Below are 21,897 nucleotides of genomic sequence, written 5' to 3' on the forward strand. Positions count from 1 at the left end.
GCTGAGCCACGCACACCAGTGGGTCACGGCGCTGCCACACGCTGCGGCTGCTGCGGCGGCGGCGGCGGCGGAGGCGGGCTCGCCCTGGTCCAGCAGCCCGGTGGGGATGACGGGCAGCCCGCAGCACCCGCAGCAGCAGCAGGACGTGAAAGGGGGATCCGGGAGGGACGAGCTGCACCCGGGGGCAGCACTGCACCACCGGCCGCCTCACCTGGGACCCCACCAGGGGCACCCGGGAGGCTGGGGGGCAGCAGCAGCCTCTCACATCCAGTCCATGGCAGGGGGGGCGCAGCAGCAGCAGCAGCAGCAGCAGCAGCAGCAGCAGCAGCAGCAGCAACACGCCCTGCTGTACTCCCAGCCTGGGGCATTTACTGTGAACGGTATGCTGAGCCCTCCCCCAGGGGAGTCAGAGCCTGGTGCACCCGGGGCTGGTGAGGGGGGACACGCCAGAGCTTGGGGAGCACCCAGGGCACCACCATCACCACCACCACCAGCAGCAGCATCAACAACACCACCAGCAGCAGCAGCAGCAGCAGCAGCAAGAGCAGCACCACGCCGGGGTGAACAGCCACGACCCCCACTCGGACGAGGACACCCCGACCTCGGATGACCTGGAGCAATTCGCCAAGCAGTTCAAGCAGCGCCGGATCAAGCTGGGCTTCACCCAGGCGGACGTGGGCCTGGCCCTGGGCACCCTGTACGGGAATGTCTTCTCCCAGACCACCATCTGCAGGTTCGAGGCGCTGCAGCTGAGCTTCAAGAACATGTGCAAGCTCAAGCCCCTGCTCAACAAGTGGCTGGAGGAGGCCGACTCCACCACCGGCAGCCCCACCAGCATAGACAAGATCGCCGCCCAGGGCCGGAAGAGGAAGAAGAGGACCTCCATCGAGGTGAGCGTCAAGGGGGCCCTGGAGAGCCACTTCCTGAAGTGCCCCAAGCCCTCGGCCCAGGAGATCACCAACCTGGCGGACAGCCTGCAGCTGGAGAAGGAGGTGGTCCGGGTCTGGTTCTGCAACCGGAGGCAGAAGGAGAAGAGGATGACCCCGCCGGGGATCCAGCAGCAGACGCCGGATGATGTCTACTCCCAGGTGGGCAACGTGGGGGCTGACACGCCGCCCCCTCACCACGGGATGCAGACTGGTGTGCAATGACTGGAGTGGGCAGCAGCAGCAGCAGCATCCAGCAGCAGCAGCAGCAGCAGCAGCAGCAGCAGCTCTGTGACCACGGGGGCAACCCATGCACACCACACACAGCCAGGCTCACCCAGACTGCTCTTTTTTTTATAAATAGCTATATAAATATATACATATATATATATATATAGGCAGCGAGAAACAAACGACTGGAAGAGGGCAATCTGAGCGCTTGCACTGATGCTGTCGTGGGTACATGGGCGGAGATGCAGAATGCACCAAAACCTGCAGATGTTCCTTTTTAATATATATATTATATATTTTTAATATTGTTTTTATTTGCCTTACGACTCCCACCCCAGTTACAGCAACGAACAACCCCCCTTGCCACCTACTTTGTTTTGTTTTTTTTTTTTTCTCGGTCCCATTAAGATTCAATATGCTTTGCCCACCACCACCACAACAACAACAAAATAATACGATAACATCGGCTGCATTTGACTGAGATGTTTTAACTCAAGGGAAGTTTGTCTTTTTTTACTATTATTATTATTATTATTGTGATCGTGGGACCAGGCCAACATGGGAATGATAGAAGTGAGGGATCTGGTTGGTGCTGTTACGTGGAACCTGCAGCATTCCTGTGGCGTGTTTTCCTTGGCCACATAGTCCCAGCATTGCCATGCAAGCAGATAACCACCGATAACATCCAAATGTTCACTTTTCTAGTGAACCGATGAAATATGCACATAGCACTAAAACTGACTTTAAAAGAAAGCAGCAAAAAAAATGGAATACATTAATCCTGGTGGGTGGGAGAAACAGGGTACAATGCAACAATAAGAACAAGAGGATAGATTGCTGGTCCCTAAAGTTTATGCTCAAGAGTTCGTTGCATGAAATGAAGTGAACAGCCAGAAGTATTAAAAGGGAATGATTTTAAGATGTCAAAAAAATACCTATTTTTATCGGCTCTTTGTAATTGCAGAAAATCTTGAACACCCACCCTTGTCGTTTTGAGATCATTTTTGTTTGACTGATTCCCAATAAATGCATTACAAAAAAAAAAAGGGGGGGGGGGGTTTGGAAAAAAAAGATTCTGGACATCTGCAGCTGCACTTAATCCTAACTTCTTGTCACCTAAATCCGTTGCCAACTTTCAATGAATGGGTGCTGAGGATGAGAATATACAATACTGCCATTTCCAAGCAGTGTTTTTGGTAGGTTTTAATAAAGAGACTTTAAAAAAAATTTAAAAAAAGACGGCGAAACAAAAAAAAATGTTAGATCCGTTGTTGATCTAAGAAAAAAAATTGCTTTATATTTTCATCAAATGACTTCTTTTAATATTTTATTCAGAATACCTATGAACTGCTGCAAAACGGTAATTTATTTTTCCCCAAATCTTGTATTACATGTTTTTTTTCAGACGAGCACAAATCAAAATTGAAAAGAAATATGGACAGTTGTTAGGTTAACAATGGTCTCTTTTGATGTGATCATTTGATTGTAATTTAATTTTAGTAGTGGTTCCGTAAGAGCTGATTGAGAAAATAAATTTGTTAGAATGACAAAATGTGTGTCTGATGCATAAAAAAATATGGGAGGAAACAATAATTGCAAGCAAGGCTGGTCTCTAAAACCTATAATATATATATATATATATATATATATAATATATATATATATATATATATATATATATATATATATATATATATATATATATATATATATATTAATTCATTACACTGGGGTTCAGCTCTATTGTTTAAATAGCCATGTTTACATTTTACTTTAAAAATTCATCATACTGCAAATAGTTGTCATTTTTCAGTTCGTTATAATATCCATTGCTACTTCCCCCCCCCCCCCCCCCCCCTCAATTAACACATTCTCTACGTGTTTGAAAATCAAACTGGTGCAAAAGAATAAGTTATAAGGGCTTTTTAGCATGGGGAGATATTATGTTTTCACATAGGATTATTTTATTGCTTGTCTTACCAAAACATCTCATTATCTATCACATACGGGCAAAGCTGTTTTGTTAATTTATTTATAGTTGATTAAAAAGTTTAGATTGTATGGCTTTCTAAACTAATATGGACTCAACTAAGCAGACCCACATCAGGCAATTATATATTTTTGCTTATTATTGTTAATCTACACTGACTCTAGTGATGGTCTAAATAAGGTTTTTTTTCCGAAGAATCCCTTTTCATCTCATACTGAATTATTATATGTGTCGTTTACACCTCTAGGTTTAGTTTCAGGATTTTTACCTGGCGAATTTCATCTGTGTCTGGCAATATTCCCATTTAGATTATCAGTTATGTAGAGCTGATGATTTGGTTACATTGAAAATAGACCGGTTACACTGTCTTCTTTATGGCTTAAATCAACTCATCTTTCTGACCACTACATAATTTTCTAGCTCGTCTGAATGAACTGCGTTTTATAGTAAAATGTACGGTAAAAAAAAAAGGCCAATCCGCAATGTTGTATCATTGTAATATAATTTGTCTGTAGGGCTTCTTTTTCTGCAATGATCAAATCGAGCTTTAAATGGTGTGTGTGTGTGTGTGTGTGTGTGTGTGTGTGTGTGTGTGTGTGTGTGTGTGTGTGTGTGTGTGTGTGTGTGTGTGTGTGTGTGTGTGTGTGTGTGTGTGTGTGTGTGTGTGTTTTCCTTCGGGTATAGCAATATGCAGAAAACTGCAATACAAGCAACAAACAACCCTTTCTTTCTCGCAGGCCTTCTGTCATTTGTATAAATCACATTCAAGCAGATCTCATTGTTCTGGGAAGCTTTATTTTATCTCTCAGGGTGACAACATAATCCCACCTATAACCCGATTGATGAAATCCGCATGGGGGTCTTTATACACAGAAATGAAAAATATATATATATATATATATATATTCTATTGATATATCTGCTTTACATTTCTGTGTGCTGGGAAGGTGTCTGTGTACTTGGACATGTGGTGGTTATGAAGTAGCATGTAAAGGTTTCATTTGATTTTTCTTTCCTAGGGATAACTCAGTGGATGATCTCCCAGCAGAGACCTGTTATTCACACGTGAGCTAAAATACTATTTTTCACACATGAAGGGTGGGGGTTGATGAGACATGGAGTCGCTTTATTTAAATGACTTAGAAGCACTTAGTGGCTGGATCTAGATAGCAACCAGAGCTGCGTTTTTGGCTCCACGTTGCTGTGTGTTAAAAGACTTGTGTTGTGAGCTACACCAGCCTCTCCAGGTTGGGACTATGTAGGTTTGTTTGTAAAAGTGATCATTACAGAGCGAGTGTTGAATTTATTTCCATGTCGTGCCAATACTTTCTGCAATAAGGTCCCGTCATTTTTTTTTTGTATTAGGGGATGTTCATTGGGGGAAGATACCAATAACACATGATGGATATAGTAGTACATTGCGTTTTCTGTAACTGTTCTGGGTCCCCTCCCATCACGACTTGTGTTAGACAATAGGTCCCTTCTTCCCTTCTCCTGGTGATGCTATTCTGCCTCTGCCAGCATGGAAGTCAAATGCCTGACAATAAAGAGTGTAGGGGCAGGAATCTGATTACTCTCCTAAGTTACATTTGTTGGTTGCAATTCACACTAGTATACATAACCACTGTGTCTTGGTTTTATTATTGGAAAGCACCACTGTAGGTGATGGATCTAAGTGATCATAAACGGACTAGGTGGCATTTCTCTCCATGAGGTGGTGTGACTATTGTCTCTTTCTCAGTGACTGCTCTCCAAGCTCCCAAATTGATAATGTGTCTGAAAATGAATGATTTGTAATGACAACTGTAGAATATTCCACTACAAAATAATTGTTCAACGGTTTTACCGACACGTATAACATGGTTTTAAATTACTTTTTTTTTTACATTTGTTTTTTTCCTTAAATTATATATTTGTAACCTATTTATCTTGTTAAAAAAAAAACATTTTGGTTGTATTTATCCGTTTATTTTCATAATAAAATAGCCTTCTCAAGCTAATTCAAATGAACAAAACGCACACAATTGTTGTTCTTTAACGCAGACAGAGCTCAGGTAGAGTTGAACCTCATCGCACCGCTGGACAGCACCTCACACAGTGTTGCATGTACACTACATTATATACATTAACAGCATATGATCTGGTGTACAGAGGGGTTTCTTATTCTGAAGCACAAAAGGAAACAAACGGAATCTGTGACAGGGCATGTTTATAACAATGTGATGGTGACAAGCGCTTTCTAAAGTAAAACAAATACATTACAATCCACTGAATCTCTAAGGTATATATGTATATGTTTAATCAATTCTTTATGCTATATATTCGTATATATATATAGTGGACGATAATTGTGGAGGCCTTAATCCAATATTGGATCGACAAGGGTTGAAGATGATAGTGTGTGTGTGTGTGTGTGTGTGTGTGTGTGTGTGTGTGTGTGTGTGTGTGTGTGTGTGTGTGTGTGTGTGTGTGTGTGTGTGTGAGCGGTGTGTGTAGATATGTAGTGAGTTCACATAGAAAAAGAGAGGAATTGAGCCTGCAGATCATTATTCCATCTTACTTACCATGTCTTAGCAGTGTTGTTTTTAAAAGATGGTAAGTGAGATGGAATAATGATCTGATAGACTCGTCTATTACTCTCACAGTATAGTTTTGGGAAGAGAGGCTTCATAAGTAAAGGGGAGAAGAAAGCACAGTACAGGAGCTGGGTCTGAATTACAGGTTGGCTACTTGGTTATTTGTGCCTTGAGTCAGAGGCGGGGGTCAGTGCGGTTACGTCATGACTGGCAGCTCCAGAGGAGGTTTTGACCTTGACATTAGAAGGGAAATAATTCTGCTCTGCATTACAACCTTTACACCAAGAGGCAACACCTCTGATAGAGAGAGCAAGTAAAGCGCGCTGGGAGGATTTTTTCACACTGTGTTTGCACAAATGTTTCACCACTATTTATTTTACACAATGGTTATTTTTAAATGTTTGTTAGGATGCAGAGGAAAGAGGTTTCGCAATGCAAAGCATGCTTTGTAATGTGAAAATCAGCCTACACGGGTATAACGGTGCATTCCAGATGTGACTGCAAGTGCCATGCACACATCTGGAAGAAATGGCCATATAGTTTACCTATATCTACTGTGACACCACGTTAAGGGAAATTATATTGTAGCGAGCCATGAATGTTTTAGTCGTGTATATCAAATGGAGATTGTGTTTAAAATATGTAAACTGGGAATTTCTTAAACAAACCGGACTGTTTCTCACATTCTAAATTCATTACGTTGACAGTTTCTTTAAAGTCGATTGATACATTTAAACACAATCATCTATATTATTATTATTTCTGGATAACTTTGCTGATCTTTGTAGGCCCTTGTTAAGAAATGGTTCACATGTGCCTAATGTGTAGGTAGTTAGGTGCCGAATTCTAGGAAATATGGATAGAATTACACCATTTGTTTATTTTTTAGGTACCTGTAAATTGTCAAAAATTGCATTTCTATGTAGACAACACGAGCTTTTCTTAAGAATGCAGGTCAAATTTCAACAAGAGACGTATGTAGAATTAATGATTCATAACAAACCCAAATAAATTCTATCACAATCTGCAAACATACGAAGTATGTCAGTATAGAAACAACCATACATGTATGTAGGTAGGGTAGTGGGTTAAGTGTTACTTATATGGTACCTTCACTCTGCTTGATTAAGACAGCATGTGCTTATTTTCGAGATACCCATCTCTTTTTGTTTGAGACCTCAATGAGCCCTTGTGTTCCCATGTGCATGTTAGTACTTTGTCTTTGTGAGCCATGTTTTCTGAATGACTGTTTAAGTTATCGTTTATGTTTATGTGCATGGTACAAGCCTTGTATATTCCAGAATCAATGGGATCTCACATGGCATGTGTAAGAGTCATTCTGTGCATCTGGAGGCTTTCTATGTCGATGTGCAGAATGTCTTGCTGTGGAAGAGAGTTGTTTGGTTGTTTATAAAAATGGCACAAATATATATTCTCTCATTTTACTACAGCTCTGTGTACTGCTTCTGTTGCAGCGTGTGTATTTGTATTATTGGGCTGTAAGTGTAGTCTATGCGCCCATGTGTTGCAGAATGCAGCAATGCCACGTAGTCCTCCTGGGATTTTCTCAAATCCAGTGCATTTTAAGTGTGATACATCGTTTGCAAGCTTCTAAACATTACATTACAAACACCACATTATATAGAGGAGTTGCTAAACCTGCCCATCTACCTACTTCCTTCCTACTACCTGCCTGTCCCGGCGCCAAAATTGGGACAAGAGCACCATATTTATCAACGAAAATGAACCCCACTGAAAGTAATGGGGGTTGTCCTGCTTCATTTCTTTAGCACGGGTTTTGGCCAAATTGTGAAGCTTTTAGAACCTTTATTACATGTTATCCCCTGGAGGTGCTCCAGCTTTTTTACATTAAGTTTTCTTTGAGTCTTTACAATCCTTTTTAAATTAATTTACTGTGTTTGTCCCCACTATATATATGTTGTTCCAATAATGATCTAAAACCTACTTAGATTATTTGCCACGAGGGCCACCTTCAAACTTTAAAGCATGGCCACTTGTTTGTGTGTTTGTATTGCTTTTAGCCACGTGGAATTCTTTTTATTATACAAACCTAAATGAACGATTATTACATTTCCGTCAACTAATTCATCCTCTTCTCTTATTACTTCATGGACCATTGTGCAGATGTACATTGTATAGTTCAGAATCCAAGCTAACATGTAGCATCAGGGGTATTAAAATAGTTTGTCACATGCTTATGGGACATTAGGCAAAATGTATCAAAATCTCCTGGCTGCAAAAGTGGAGTAAAAAAGCACACCAGGTTTACCAATCCAAATATCCTATTGACTTCAATTCAATTAAATCTCATACATTGTTTGCTATATGTTCGCCCTATTTTGTAGCCAAGATACATATTCTCCTCTTGTGTCCTTTTAGTTTTATCATGAGGCAGATCGCTTAAGTCAGTTTGTCAGTACAGTACCTTACTTTTTTGTTTGTCTCATATAAGAAACTCCCTCGTATGTTTCATATATTTAATGCAATTGTAGGTATGGTTAAGATTTAAATCTCACAATTTAATGTACAACACACCTTTCATCAACCTTCCACAAGAAATATTAAAATGGTACAAATGATTAAGTAATTCGGGTTTTTTTTGCGGGACTACATGTTCTGCATCTCGATAAAGGGTTACGTGAACAATGCATTGGGTCACGTTTTTATTTGTATTATTTATTTGGACAATATGCTCATATTTTGCGTTTATTTAGCACCCAGTGTGTGTATACAGAAGGTTAAAACGGTAGAACTTGCTTTTAGCTCTTGATGTAATGAGATGCAGTACTTGCTTTAGGTTTTTGTTTAGCAAACCCACCATGCGTGGCTTACAGTAGCATCTCTTCTGTTGCAGGACTTGCTTTAGCACCCTTTCTCATTTATGCATGGCCTGGTTCAGCCATACTATCCATGCATGGATTGCTTTAGTAACTATTCTACTGTAGCTCATCTGACCACGCAAGACTTTCTTTCACACTTACAGTAGCTGGCCATGTAAGGCTTTATTTATCAACTCTCTTGGCCAGGGCCAGTGAAAGGATATTTAGTACCCTAGGCGAACCGTCAGCCGTGCCCCTTCCCCCCTCTCTCTCTCTCTTACTCCCTCCTCCACCCTCTCTCTCCCTTCACCCCCCCCCCTCTCTCTCTCTCTCTGTGTCTCCCCCATCCTTCTCTCACCCCCACCCATCTCTCTCTACCTCCTTTCTCTCTGACCTCTCTCCTTTCTCTCTCTCCCCATCCCAATCTCCCCTCCTACTCCTCTCTCTCCCCTCCACCACTCCCTCTCCTCCCCCTCCTCTCCATTCTCCCTCTCGGTTTTTGCATACCCCTACCACCTAGCTGATCTGACCATGCAGGACTTGCTGTGGCACTCCTAGCTGATCTGACCATGCAGGGCTTGCTGTGGCACTCCTATCTGATCTGACCATGCAGGGCTTGTGTGGCACTCCTAGCTGATCTGACCATGCAGGGCTTGCTGTGGCACTCCTAGCTGATCTGACCATGCAGGGCTTGTGTGGCACTCCTAGCTGATCTGGCCATGCAGGGCTTGTGTGGCACTCCTAGCTGATCTGGCCATGCAGGGCTTGCTGTGGCACTCCTAGCTGATCTGGCCATGCAGGGCTTGCTGTGGCACTCCTAGCTGACCTACCAGGCAGGGCTTGCTGTGGCACTCCTAGCTGACCTACCAGGCAGGGCTTGCTGTGGCACTCCTAGCTGATCTTACCATGCAGAGCTTGCTGTGGCACTCCTAACTGATCTGACCATGCAGGACTTGCTGTGGCACTCCTAGCTGATCTGACCATGCAGATCTTACTGTGTCTCTTCTAGCTGATCTGACCAGGCAGGGCTTGCTGTGGCACTCCTAGCTGATTTCACCCATGCTGAGCTTGCTGTGGCACTCCTAGCTGATTTGACACGTGCTGGGCTTGCTGTGGCACTCCTAGCTGATTTTACCCATGCTGGGCTTGCTGTGGCACTCCTAGCTCATTTTACCCATTCTGGGCTTGCTGTGGCACTCCTATCTGATTTTACCCATGCTGGGCTTGCTGTGGCACTCCTAGCAGATTTTACCCATGCTGGGCTTGCTGTGGCACTCCTAGCTGATTTTACCCATGCTGGGCTTGCTGTGGCACTCCTAGCAGATTTTACCCATGCTGGGCTGCTGTGGCACTCCTATCTGATTTTACCCATGCTGGGCTTGCTGTGGCACTCCTAGCAGATTTTACCCATGCTGGGCTTGCTGTGGCACTCCTAGCAGATTTTACCCATGCTGGACTTGCTGTGGCACTCCTAGCAGATTTTACCCATGCTGGGCTTGCTGTGGCACTCCTAGCAGATTTTACCCGTGCTGGGCTTGCTGTGGCACTCCTAGCAGATTTTACCCATGCTGGGCTTGCTTTGGCACTCCTAGCAGATTTTACCCATGCTGGGCTTGCTGTGGCACTCCTATCTGATTTTACCCATGCTGGGCTTGCTGTGGCACTCCTAGCTGATTTTACCCATGCTGGGCTTGCTGTGGCACTCCTAGCAGATTTTACCCATGCTGGGCTTGCTGTGGCACTCCTAGCAGATTTTACCCATTCTGGTCTTGCTGTGGCACTCCTAGCTGATTTTACCCGTGCTGGGCTTGCTGTGGCACTCCTAGCTGATTTTACCCATGCTGGGCTTGCTGTGGCACTCCTATCTGATTTTACCCATGCTGGGCTTGCTGTGGCACTCCTAGCAGATTTTACCCATGCTGGACTTGCTGTGGCACTCCTAACAGATTTTACCCGTGCTGGGCTTGCTGTGGCACTCCTAGCAGATTTTACCCATGCTGGGCTTGCTGTGGCACTCCTAGCAGATTTTACCCGTGCTGGGCTTGCTGTGGCACTCCTAGCAGATTTTACCCATGCTGGGCTTGCTGTGGCACTCCTAGCTGATTTTACCCGTGCTGGGCTTGCTGTGGCACTCCTAGCTGATTTTACCCATGCTGGGCTTGCTGTGGCACTCCTATCTGATTTTACCCATGCTGGGCTTGCTGTGGCACTCCTAGCAGATTTTACCCATGCTGGGCTTGCTGTGGCACTCCTAGCAGATTTTACCAATGCTGGGCTTGCTGTGGCACTCCTAGCAGATTTTACCCATGCTGGGCTTGCTGTGGCACTCCTAGCAAATTTTACCCATGCTGGGCTTGCTGTGGCACTCCTAGCTGATTTTACCCATGCTGGGCTTGCTGTGGCACTCCTAGCTGATTTTACCCATGCTGGGCTTGCTGTGGCACTCCTAGCTGATTTTACCCATGCTGGGCTTGCTGTGGCACTCCTATCTGATTTTACCCATGCTGGGCTTGCTGTGGCACTCCTAGCAGATTTTACCCATGCTGGGCTTGCTGTGGCACTCCTATCTGATTTTACCCATGCTGGGCTTGCTGTTGCACTCCTAGCAGATTTTACCCATGCTGGACTTGCTGTGGCACTCCTAGCAGATTTTACCCGTGCTGGGCTTGCTGTGGCACTCCTAGCAGATTTTACCCATGCTGGGCTTGCTGTGGCACTCCTAGCAGATTTTACCCATGCTGGGCTTGCTGTGGCACTCCTAGCAGATTTTACCCATGCTGGGCTTGCTGTGGCACTCCTAGCTGATTTTACCCGTGCTGGGCTTGCTGTGGCACTCCTAGCTGATTTTACCCATGCTGGGCTTGCTGTGGCACTCCTAGCAAATTTTACCCATGCTGGGCTTGCTGTGGCACTCCTAGCTGATTTTACCCATGCTGGGCTTGCTGTGGCACTCCTAGCTGATTTTACCCATGCTGGGCTTGCTGTGGCACTCCTAGCTGATTTTACCCATGCTGGGCTTGCTGTGGCACTCCTATCTGATTTTACCCATGCTGGGCTTGCTGTGGCACTCCTAGCAGATTTTACCCATGCTGGGCTTGCTGTGGCACTCCTATCTGATTTTACCCATGCTGGGCTTGCTGTTGCACTCCTAGCAGATTTTACCCATGCTGGACTTGCTGTGGCACTCCTAGCAGATTTTACCCGTGCTGGGCTTGCTGTGGCACTCCTAGCAGATTTTACCCATGCTGGGCTTGCTGTGGCACTCCTAGCAGATTTTACCCATGCTGGGCTTGCTGTGGCACTCCTAGCAGATTTTACCCATGCTGGGCTTGCTGTGGCACTCCTAGCTGATTTTACCCGTGCTGGGCTTGCTGTGGCACTCCTAGCTGATTTTACCCATGCTGGGCTTGCTGTGGCACTCCTATCTGATTTTACCCATGCTGGGCTTGCTGTGGCACTCCTAGCAGATTTTACCCATGCTGGGCTTGCTGTGGCACTCCTAGCAGATTTTACCAATGCTGGGCTTGCTGTGGCACTCCTAGCAGATTTTACCCATGCTGGGCTTGCTGTGGCACTCCTAGCAAATTTTACCCATGCTGGGCTTGCTGTGGCACTCCTAGCTGATTTTACCCATGCTGGGCTTGCTGTGGCACTCCTAGCTGATTTTACCCATGCTGGGCTTGCTGTGGCACTCCTAGCTGATTTTACCCATGCTGGGCTTGCTGTGGCACTCCTAGCTGATTTTACCCATGCTGGGCTTGCTGTGGCACTCCTAGCTGATTTTACCCATGCTGGGCTTGCTGTGACACTCCTAGCAGATTTTACCCATGCTGGGCTTGCTGTGGCACTCCTAGCAGATTTTACCCATCCTGGGCTTGCTGTGGCACTCCTAGCAGATTTTACCCATCCTGGGCTTGCTGTGGCACTCCTAGCAGATTTTACCCATCCTGGGCTGCTGTAGCACTTCGCTTACCTCCTAGCTGAGATCCCTGCAAATCACACAAGTTGTTCTCCTCGTGGCGACCATTCAGTAACCCCCCCCCCCCCCCCCAAAAAAAAACCCCAGCACGCTGCATTTCCAAAGATTTAAATTTCGCGGATGAATTGCCATCCACTAGTTGCCTAGCAACTGAATTCAAGCAGAGCTAAAAATATGCAAGGTTTTTGTATTCTCATTAATAAAAATGCCAGTCTGACACAGCACCCTGACTTTGGATCACTGCAACCTCTTCATAAGCCATAGGCAAATGCAAACCCGTTCCACCATTTAATTACAGATCAGAGTAGCTTGAAACTTGCTGGCTATTCATAAAAAATCTGTAAAATGCTATCAAACAGCAATGTTTTATGGGAAAGCAGAGATAGCTTCCTATACTTGTAACTTGGCATCAGTGAAATGAAGTAGTACTTGAAGCATATAATGTGAATAATAAAGTAGGTTGGTTTGGTATTATTTGAAATGTGCTAGTAAACTCTTGGAAAACCGGGCAAATGTTTGATGTTCACATTGTTTTCAGTGAGATATTTCTTTATAAAGTGGCACTGATTTTTTTTTAACAATTTTAAAGACTTCGACCCTGTGTCTACAAGTGTGGGAAGGCCAGCAGAGTCTCTCTTGGTGGTCTAACACTTGAGTACAGTAGAGCAGAGCTGGGTGTTTCCTGACTGGTTTTGTAGCTCCAGTTTTGTCCTTAGCCCCTTAGCATTTAATAGAGTAGGACATACAGATCATTAAAGGTCAAAGTCACAATCAGAGGTGAGAGAGAATGTATGCATAATTCCCATCACATTGACCTTTTCTTTATTATCTGCTGAATGCTTGTGCTCTTAGTAATGACACAAATAAATAATAATTGCAAATATTTCGGTATGAAGATTAGAGACTGTTTATTGGAAGTGGTCATGTGACCTCGTCCTAGCTGGAAGGGGAATGCCGAGTATTGATTATTATATTACAAGCTCTTCTTATGAAAGGGGAAGGCAGTTTGGTTACTCAGATGGGACTACGACGTGTTGTTAGTGTTATCTGCAAAAGTAAATAGGCACAGAATCCAAATGTATGCTTATTCTGTTCATGATTGAGACGCTGTGCGTGGTCACTAGATTTATTAGAGAGACTAATTGAATGATTATGCATGAGGTTCAAGTTAGTTATTTCTCTAATGTTTGAGAATGACCTCCATATATAGTGTATTTCTCTAGGTTGAAAACAAAAATGCAAAAAAATGTGTATATATATATACACACACACACACACACACACACACACACACACACACACACACACACCAAGAGGTAAAATAATAGAAAATGCATTGAGAGAACCTGTTCATATCTCTAATCTTCAGTAATGCAAAACCTCACCAGACCTTGTTCTTTCCATGCCTGTGTGAGAGAAAGGTGAGGGAAAGGTGATGTATCTAAACACTCTTTAGACGTTTCTAAGGAGATAATAATAATAATATCCAAAAATCTAATAGATCGATCAAATAAAAAGGATAATTATTCAGATGTTAAAGGGCTTGTGCTGAATGTAATGGAAATTAATTATCTGTGACCTGTCAAATATATAAATATATATATATATATATATATATATATATATATATAGTGTGTGTGTGTGTAATCATGTATAATGCGTTTCATTATTACACACGAGGACAAGTCTCTGAACATGCGAGTGTCTTGTTGCATGTACGGAGTGGAATCGGTTTAACGATTTACAGACAGTCCAGCCACCACTAACTATTAGAATAGTGACTACTCGAACAGGATCCTTCATTTTACACAAACTCCTACAAAATACGCAAAGGTCAGAATATATTAGTACATTAGCGAACTGCAGTCGTTATTTTTTATGCATCGGTCTATGAGATGTATTTGTACAGTATGTGAATGAGAACAGGAGACACGGCAGACAGTTCCTACAAAAAGTTGAATTGCTCCATTTACAGCCCTGCATAGGAAACCTGTTTACAATTGGTATATTTTGGTTTATCTTATATACGTAATGTCTTGGAAGAAATTGTTAGCTCATTTTAATGCACTAGATGTAGAAAGCAGCATGAATAAAACCCGTCCTAAACTGTGATCCAGCCAAAATCATTAGAAGGACGTGTGTTATTGAAAGTTGCTATTCCAATCAACAATTTGGCAGCGAATAAACTCATAATTATATTAATACACGCATACTGGTATTTCAATCATGACTTGGTGGAGATTGCCGTGTTTAAGGAGACTAAAGACACCTTTATGATCATACCCTATCAGGTATTTTTTCATTAACATATCACATATTAAAAATTTTGTTTTCCTCTTTATGTGTCAGGAAACTGATATTGGAACCCAGATCTTTACTCAGAAACGTGATCTCCCTTAATGTGACACTGCTTCAATATTTCACCCTGCATATGATTAACCCTTGATTGCAGTGAACACATGTTGCAGGGCCTCTGGGAGTCAAGGGTATAATATACCGGTACATCTGAGGCCTATAGCAGGATTTGCTGCAGCGGAACATCACTCAAGTATTTCTCATATAAGAATATTTTATGTGATAAATAAATACTTGATTACAACCTTGATGACCCCCCCCCCCCCCAAGTATTATGTGATATAGCTATCAACACCAGCACACTATTGTGTCTTAGCTACTAAAATGTATATTTATCCTGTAATGCATTTAAAGCTGCAGTTCAGTCAATATCCTGCATGTTTTCTTTTTTTAATAAATCAGTTCTGTAGTAAGAAAAAATACTTTTAGCATTTTCTGTTTTTAAAAAAACAACTTTGAAAGACCAATTTTCTTGTATTCTATTTTAACAGCCATTTGCTAAGGCACTGCCCCTTCATGTCCTGTCACAAGCTCTGGCACACCCCTGCCCTCCCTCTAGCACTTGTCAATGCAGCAGTGCTCATGAATATTCATGAGCTTCCACTGCCAGTCAAGCAGATTATAAACAAATGCCAGCTTTTAATATGTCACCAAATTTCGACCTATCAATACATGGAAAACGAATTGACCTGCAGCTATACTGTTCTTTAGGTAATTAGAGATTGCACACATAAAACTATTGAAGTAAAAAAATAAATGTTAAAAAAAAAAAAAAAAAAAAGACTGAACTGCAGCTTTAAGTTAGGCTATTTTATTTATTTGTTTAATCCTTCCTTTCCAGAATGATCATATAGTTTCAGTGTGTTACACAGTACCTGTTATTTATTTATTTATTTATTTACGTTGAATTCTCTTTGTAATTCTGAAAAATAATTGAATACATTTTAAATTCTAACACACTTGCCTCTTTCATAAGGTAGGTTAGGGCTAGCATTGTTTGTAGCCATGCTGAAACGTGCATTTAACAATATATATATATATTTATATATATATATATATATATATATATATATATATCATACATAATAATTATTATTATTAATAAATAATCATAATACGAATATTTAATACTGATTAATAGTACAAATAACCAAACAGAATATATTATATTATAGTGTTCAAAAAACTGCTAATAAATTCTTGCAGTCTTTTTTCCCAGCACTAGCATTGTGGTAAAGCATCGCTAGAAATTAAATCAATAAAAGCTATCAAGGAGGACAGGAAACAGGTTCAGCCAGTGGCTCAACTGCCGGGGTAGAAACCTGAGCGATGTTTTAAGGTCAAAGAGAAATAGTAAGTGGGACTTTTATAATTAGTGTATTCTCAGGGGGATCAGATGCGAGCACAGGTACTAGAGCAGAAACAAATCTTCCTGGGGAAATGGGCCGAAAACAGAACCTATGGGACCTCCAAAGATCAAACACGGGAGTCTCAGAGCGCTTCGTGCTGATTGTCCCTGCAGCGCTTATACTGAATGATACTAAATGATACTCTATGATACTCTATGATAATACTGTAGATACTAAATTATACTAATGATACTGAATGATACTCTGATACTGAATGATACTGAATGATAATATATGATAGTGAATGATAGTCTATGATCATACTGAATAATACTGTATGATACTGAATGATACTCTGACACTGAATTATACTGTATAATACTGTATGATACTGAATGATACTCTGACACTGAATTATACTGTATAATACTGTATGATACTTGTACCTTAGGCGGTGGCTGGAAAAGTCAGATTGGTTTTTTTTAAGCACCCAGAAAGTAATTAACATTGGTTTTCGTTTAATCCGTTTAAGTATTACAGGGTGCATTGTTTTATTCTGTAAAGCAAACTTGCAAAATAACCTCTCATTTCATTTAAAAAAAAGCATTTCCCCTTAATTCTCTTTGTAACTTTATTTTCTTAGGGAAGTTTTTTCCCCCACTGGGGTTATTTTTGTATGCTCAATCAATTTATTATTTTGAAGTAAGAATTCCGAGGCCAATTATTATTTGATTAAACTAAGCACAATCGTATAATACGAAATACAATAATAACTTCCAATATGATTTTATTTTTATTTTTTATGTGATTACAATTCAGGAAAAAGCGAAATACCAACGTAATGTAGCTATCCATATTGGAAAGCAGATATATTTTGTCTTTACAAACATTTAACATCATATATATTTGTATATTGCATGTAGTTAGGTTGTGTACAGCCCTGTCCCTCCGCTGTTTGATGATACAATATACAGTATAACGCGGCTAAACAGTTCAGCGACATATAGCATGTACATTTGATGTGAAAAGACTAAACCTTCAATAATACTTGTTCTTTTCACATTCCTACAATGAAATATATACAAACAATTGTAATGGAAAAAAAAAACACGCCGTGCTGCATTACTAGATAGAAAGGGTTTACGGTCTCAATAATGGCACCTAATGCGTTATATCTTTTTCCTGGGCTCTGAAATGGGAAGTGAAAAGCAAATACAGTTCTGTAGTTAAAAGAAAATCACATCATATTTACAATTTGGAGTAAAAAAAAAATAAAGTTTGTGATGGTGCGTACTTTCAAACAGGTATTGAGTATGTGCTTCTCTGATGCACAATTAATCATATTGCCCAGAAATAAAATGCGAACAATACATGGGCTAATGTACAGTAAATGGAAAATAACTCGCTCTGGTTTTCCTACATAAGTAACACAATTACTAGTAGTTTCAAATGTATTCGATTGTCTTTTTTTTAAGTCCAACTATATACAACAAAAGCAATACAAAAAAAAGTGGTTGGCGTGATCCAGTCCAGTATACTGTCTCCTCGAATGAACTTTCAGGTGGTCCAATAGCTTCTTCAGTACAGATCACCTCTTAGAGCAGAGAGCCTCCCTAGAGCGATCTATACACTGTGGCGCAGGCCTTTTGTCCACTGCACTTTGAAAGGGCTCAAAAATAAGGTCTGGTTTCTGGAAACAAAAATCATCAGACCTGTCAGGAACAGAAAGTGACCACCAAGACAGGCCAACAAGAAAAATATAAGACAATTAGGAATGCTATATTACATATTTGATTTCACATACACATATTTGATTATGTCGACTTTGCTTAATTAGATACACTCATACAGATAGCAGTGCATATATATATATATATATATATATACACACACACACACACACACACACACACACACACACACACACACACACACACACACACACACACACACACACACACACACACACACACACACACACACACACACACATATATATACATACACACACACACACACACTGAAGATGCAAATGAGCACACAGTAATATTTCCATTTGCTATATGCTTTGCTGTGCAGGGTTTTTGTCACTTTTTTAACCCACCATATCTTAACTAAGTGGGGTGAAACCTATCCCTTGCTTCATTTTGCAAAGCCAGTATAACCAACCTCACACTGATGGTGAAAGGCAAGGTTGCAGACCTGTCTAGGATGAGTATACTTGAATATTTTCCATTTGAGATATATTATATATATATATATATATATATATATATATATATATATATATATATATATATATATATATATATATATATATATATGTGTGTATATATATATATATATATATATATATATATATGTATATATATGTGTGTATATATATATATATATATATATATATATATATATATATATATATATATATATGTATATATATGTGTGTATATATATATATATATATATATATATATATATATATATATATATATATATATATATATATATATATATATATGTATATATATGTGTGTATATATATATATATATATATATATATATATATATATATATATATATATATATATATATATATATATATATATATATATATAAAAAATATCTATCTATCTATATATATAAATAAAAAACCGAATAGATGTTACCTTCTTGCCTGGTGATACTGATGTAGTAAAAATATACAAAGATATATGGAGATAAACAGGCACTCTAAGGAACTCAATATAAAAAAAAAAGTTATATTTCAAGGATCAACGTTGTGTCTTATTATAAGACCTTTCTCAAGAGAAAGTTGAGTTTCTGGGAGTGCCCGTTTCTCTCTTTCAGTGTATATCTTTTGTATGTATATGTGTAAAGGATACACACTGACCACTAGAAAAAAAGAACTGGGATATTATGTCTGTGTTGCAAGTGTTTCAATTTCCCTCTCATTTCCCTCCTGCCAGCGCTGGGTCAGGAGGTTTGTCTATTAATTGCTAGAGATGACTTTAGAGGCACGTTATATAACAGGGGCAGATACCAACTGTTGCGAAGACGCACTGATCCAGGGGATAAAGGAATTAAACCCTTGCAATGCCTCCAAACTTCACAGTCAGGGGTGCAGGTTTGTTATTTTGGTACTTGCAAGAAGACAGAGTTAACGATTCAAATAGAAACATATGCTATTTTAATTTTCCAGTTCAAGTTTAAGACAACTTTCACATTTCATGCGAGTATTGCTATACTTATATATCCTAAGGTTGTAATAGGATCTGAGAGGAAAAATGTACTGACTTAGCAAAGCAGTTATCCCAGTGGAGGGAGGGATACAACATTATATTGTATGGATGAATGGGTTCTAATTGTACAAAACACGCAGATATGCCCGAGTTTTCACTAGCATCGTGCATCATTCCCACCAACATCACCAATTAACAGAGTAGCACAATGTTTCATATGTCACATATGCCGTATTGTATTCATTACATTCACGTGCATACAACACAAGACTTCATTCCATGTGCCTGCACTATTTTCTTTCTCCTTCATCCCTCCTTCCATACCGTCTATTCACTCCTCCCTCCCTCTCCACCCCTCCCTCCCTCTCCACCCTCTCTCTCTCTCCACTCTCTTTGTCTGTCTCTCTGCCTCTCGCGCTCTCTCTACTCTCTCTCCACTCTCTCTCTCTCTCCTCTCTCCATACTCACTCTCCCCTCTCTCTCTCTACTCCCCTCTCTCTACTCTCTCTCCACTCTCTCTCTCTACTCTCTCTCCACTCTCTCTCTCTACTCTCTCGCCTTTTATCTCTCTATCCTCTCTCTCTACTCCTCTCCCTACTCTCCACTGTCTCTGTCTCTCTGTCTCTCTCTCTCTCTCTCCATACTCTCTCTCCACTCCTCTCCTCTCTCTCTGTCTCCACTCTCTCTCTCTCCACTCTCTCTCTCTGTCTCTCTCTCCACTCTCTCTCTGTGTCTCTCCCTCTCCACTCTCTCTCCACTCTCTCTGTCTCTCTCCTCTTTCTCTCCCCACTCACTCACTCTCTCCCCACTCACTCACTCACTCTCTCCTCTCTCTTTCTCCTCTTTCCACTCACACTCTCTCTCTCTCTCTCTCTCTCTCTCTCACATTTCTCTCTTGTCTCTCTCACTCCATTCTCTCTCTCACTCCACTCTCTCTCTCCACTCTCTCTCTCTCTCTACTCACTCCTCTCTCTCACTCCTCTCTGTCTCTCTACTCACTCCTCTCTCTCTCTATTCACTCACCTCTCTCTCCTCTCTCTACTTACTCATTACCCCCTTTACTTCTCGTTCGGCTCCCCTCCTCCACTCCTTTACAATTCATCTACTTTGCTAAACTTTATTATTGAAACTGCTTGGAAAACATCCATGAAACAACACTGTCAAATATCTACATTAAGTCTTATTTCTTCAGCCACTTCCTTTTCTTTCCAATGTTTATTTTCCATCAGTTATCCTTAGACCTCAAGTAAACACTTTCTTTCATGAGATAGCTGGATCACAGCAGAGATATTGGCTTAACTTTTTATGAACTTCACTGTTGCAAGGGTAGAGCAAAAAAAAAAAAAAGATATATTTTGTGATTATTGGTCAAATTACTCAATTTTGCACGAAATCTGAGAGACCTGGATGGATGATTCAGTTGTGGTTTTGTATTTTCAAACCATTACCTTTTCCTACCCAATACTTTAATGTATTCATTACACCCAAGTACACACTACACACATATCCTATATATCCTTTTATTCTTTGCATAATAATTTATATTCACTTAGCTATTTTAATTTTACTTTCACAGTCTCAAACAAAACTCATGTTACTTCATGTTTAATCAACTCATTAGGTGCAGCAGTATATTTTGCTTAAGGTGCAGTTTTGCCTATAACCTAATGAATTAATAACTGTGATGTGTTTAATGATATATTTTTTTGGTGAGTGATGCATTAAACATATCGGTGTCTATGTATCAAGGTTAAAGTGGTGCAATTGTGAAGCAAAGTATCTGCATCATACGTATGAAATAAAAAAGTACCATTTAAATCAAAAATATATTTTTCTTTGATACATATGGTACAGGTATTTTTCCCATGCAGTTTTAAATATTATTTGTTTAGTCTGAAAATGTCCCTTTGTTTTTATTTACAACAGAGACTTTGATACATTACTCCCTAAATGTGAAATCCACCTTGTTTTCTCTACCCCAATGGAAAGGTAATTATGATAGCCTGTTATATTTCACCAACGCATTCCGCAGCACAATACAACATGAGAGTTTTATGCATTCAACCTCCTAGTTGAAAGGCATAGGCAGGGCCTCCGGCAGGGGGGGAGAGCCTGGACAGGTGTCCCAGACCCGGTGGCTGTGGGGGGCCCAGCTGCCAGATCCAGCTTTCCCCCAGCTGCGGTCCTCCCTCACTGACTGTCCCACACTGAACTTCTGATAATGGCGCGTCGGGCCTTCTGACATCAGCGCGTCGGAAGCAAGCTGGACTCAGCTTCCGGCGTGCACTGGCATGAGAGGAAGGCCCAGCGCTTGCCAGCATCAAAAGCTCTACGTGGGACATTCAGTGAGGGAGACCCGCAGCTGGGGAGAGCCGGGCCCGGTGGTAACTAGAGGACCGACAGCCGGGCCCA

At 41.2% G+C, this 21,897-nt stretch overlaps 1 protein-coding gene across 1 annotated transcript in view; it reads left to right on the top strand.

Annotated features, from left to right (window-relative positions):
• The window catches only part of POU3F3 (POU class 3 homeobox 3), a 6,107-nt gene extending 1,067 nt beyond the window's left edge, over positions 1-5,040 (top strand). The window contains 3 exon segments of the mRNA XM_075590431.1: positions 1-399; positions 401-2,353; positions 4,167-5,040. The exon segment at positions 1-399 is cut by the window's left edge and continues 1,067 nt beyond it. Of these exon segments, the coding sequence (XP_075446546.1) occupies positions 1-399; positions 401-1,151 (1,150 nt within the window). The 3' untranslated portion in view covers positions 1,152-2,353; positions 4,167-5,040.
• Positions 5,041-21,897: the final 16,857 nt, after the last annotated feature.

Source organism: Ascaphus truei, chromosome 3, assembly GCF_040206685.1.
Source record: "Ascaphus truei isolate aAscTru1 chromosome 3, aAscTru1.hap1, whole genome shotgun sequence".
Taxonomy (NCBI): Eukaryota; Metazoa; Chordata; class Amphibia; order Anura; family Ascaphidae; genus Ascaphus; species Ascaphus truei.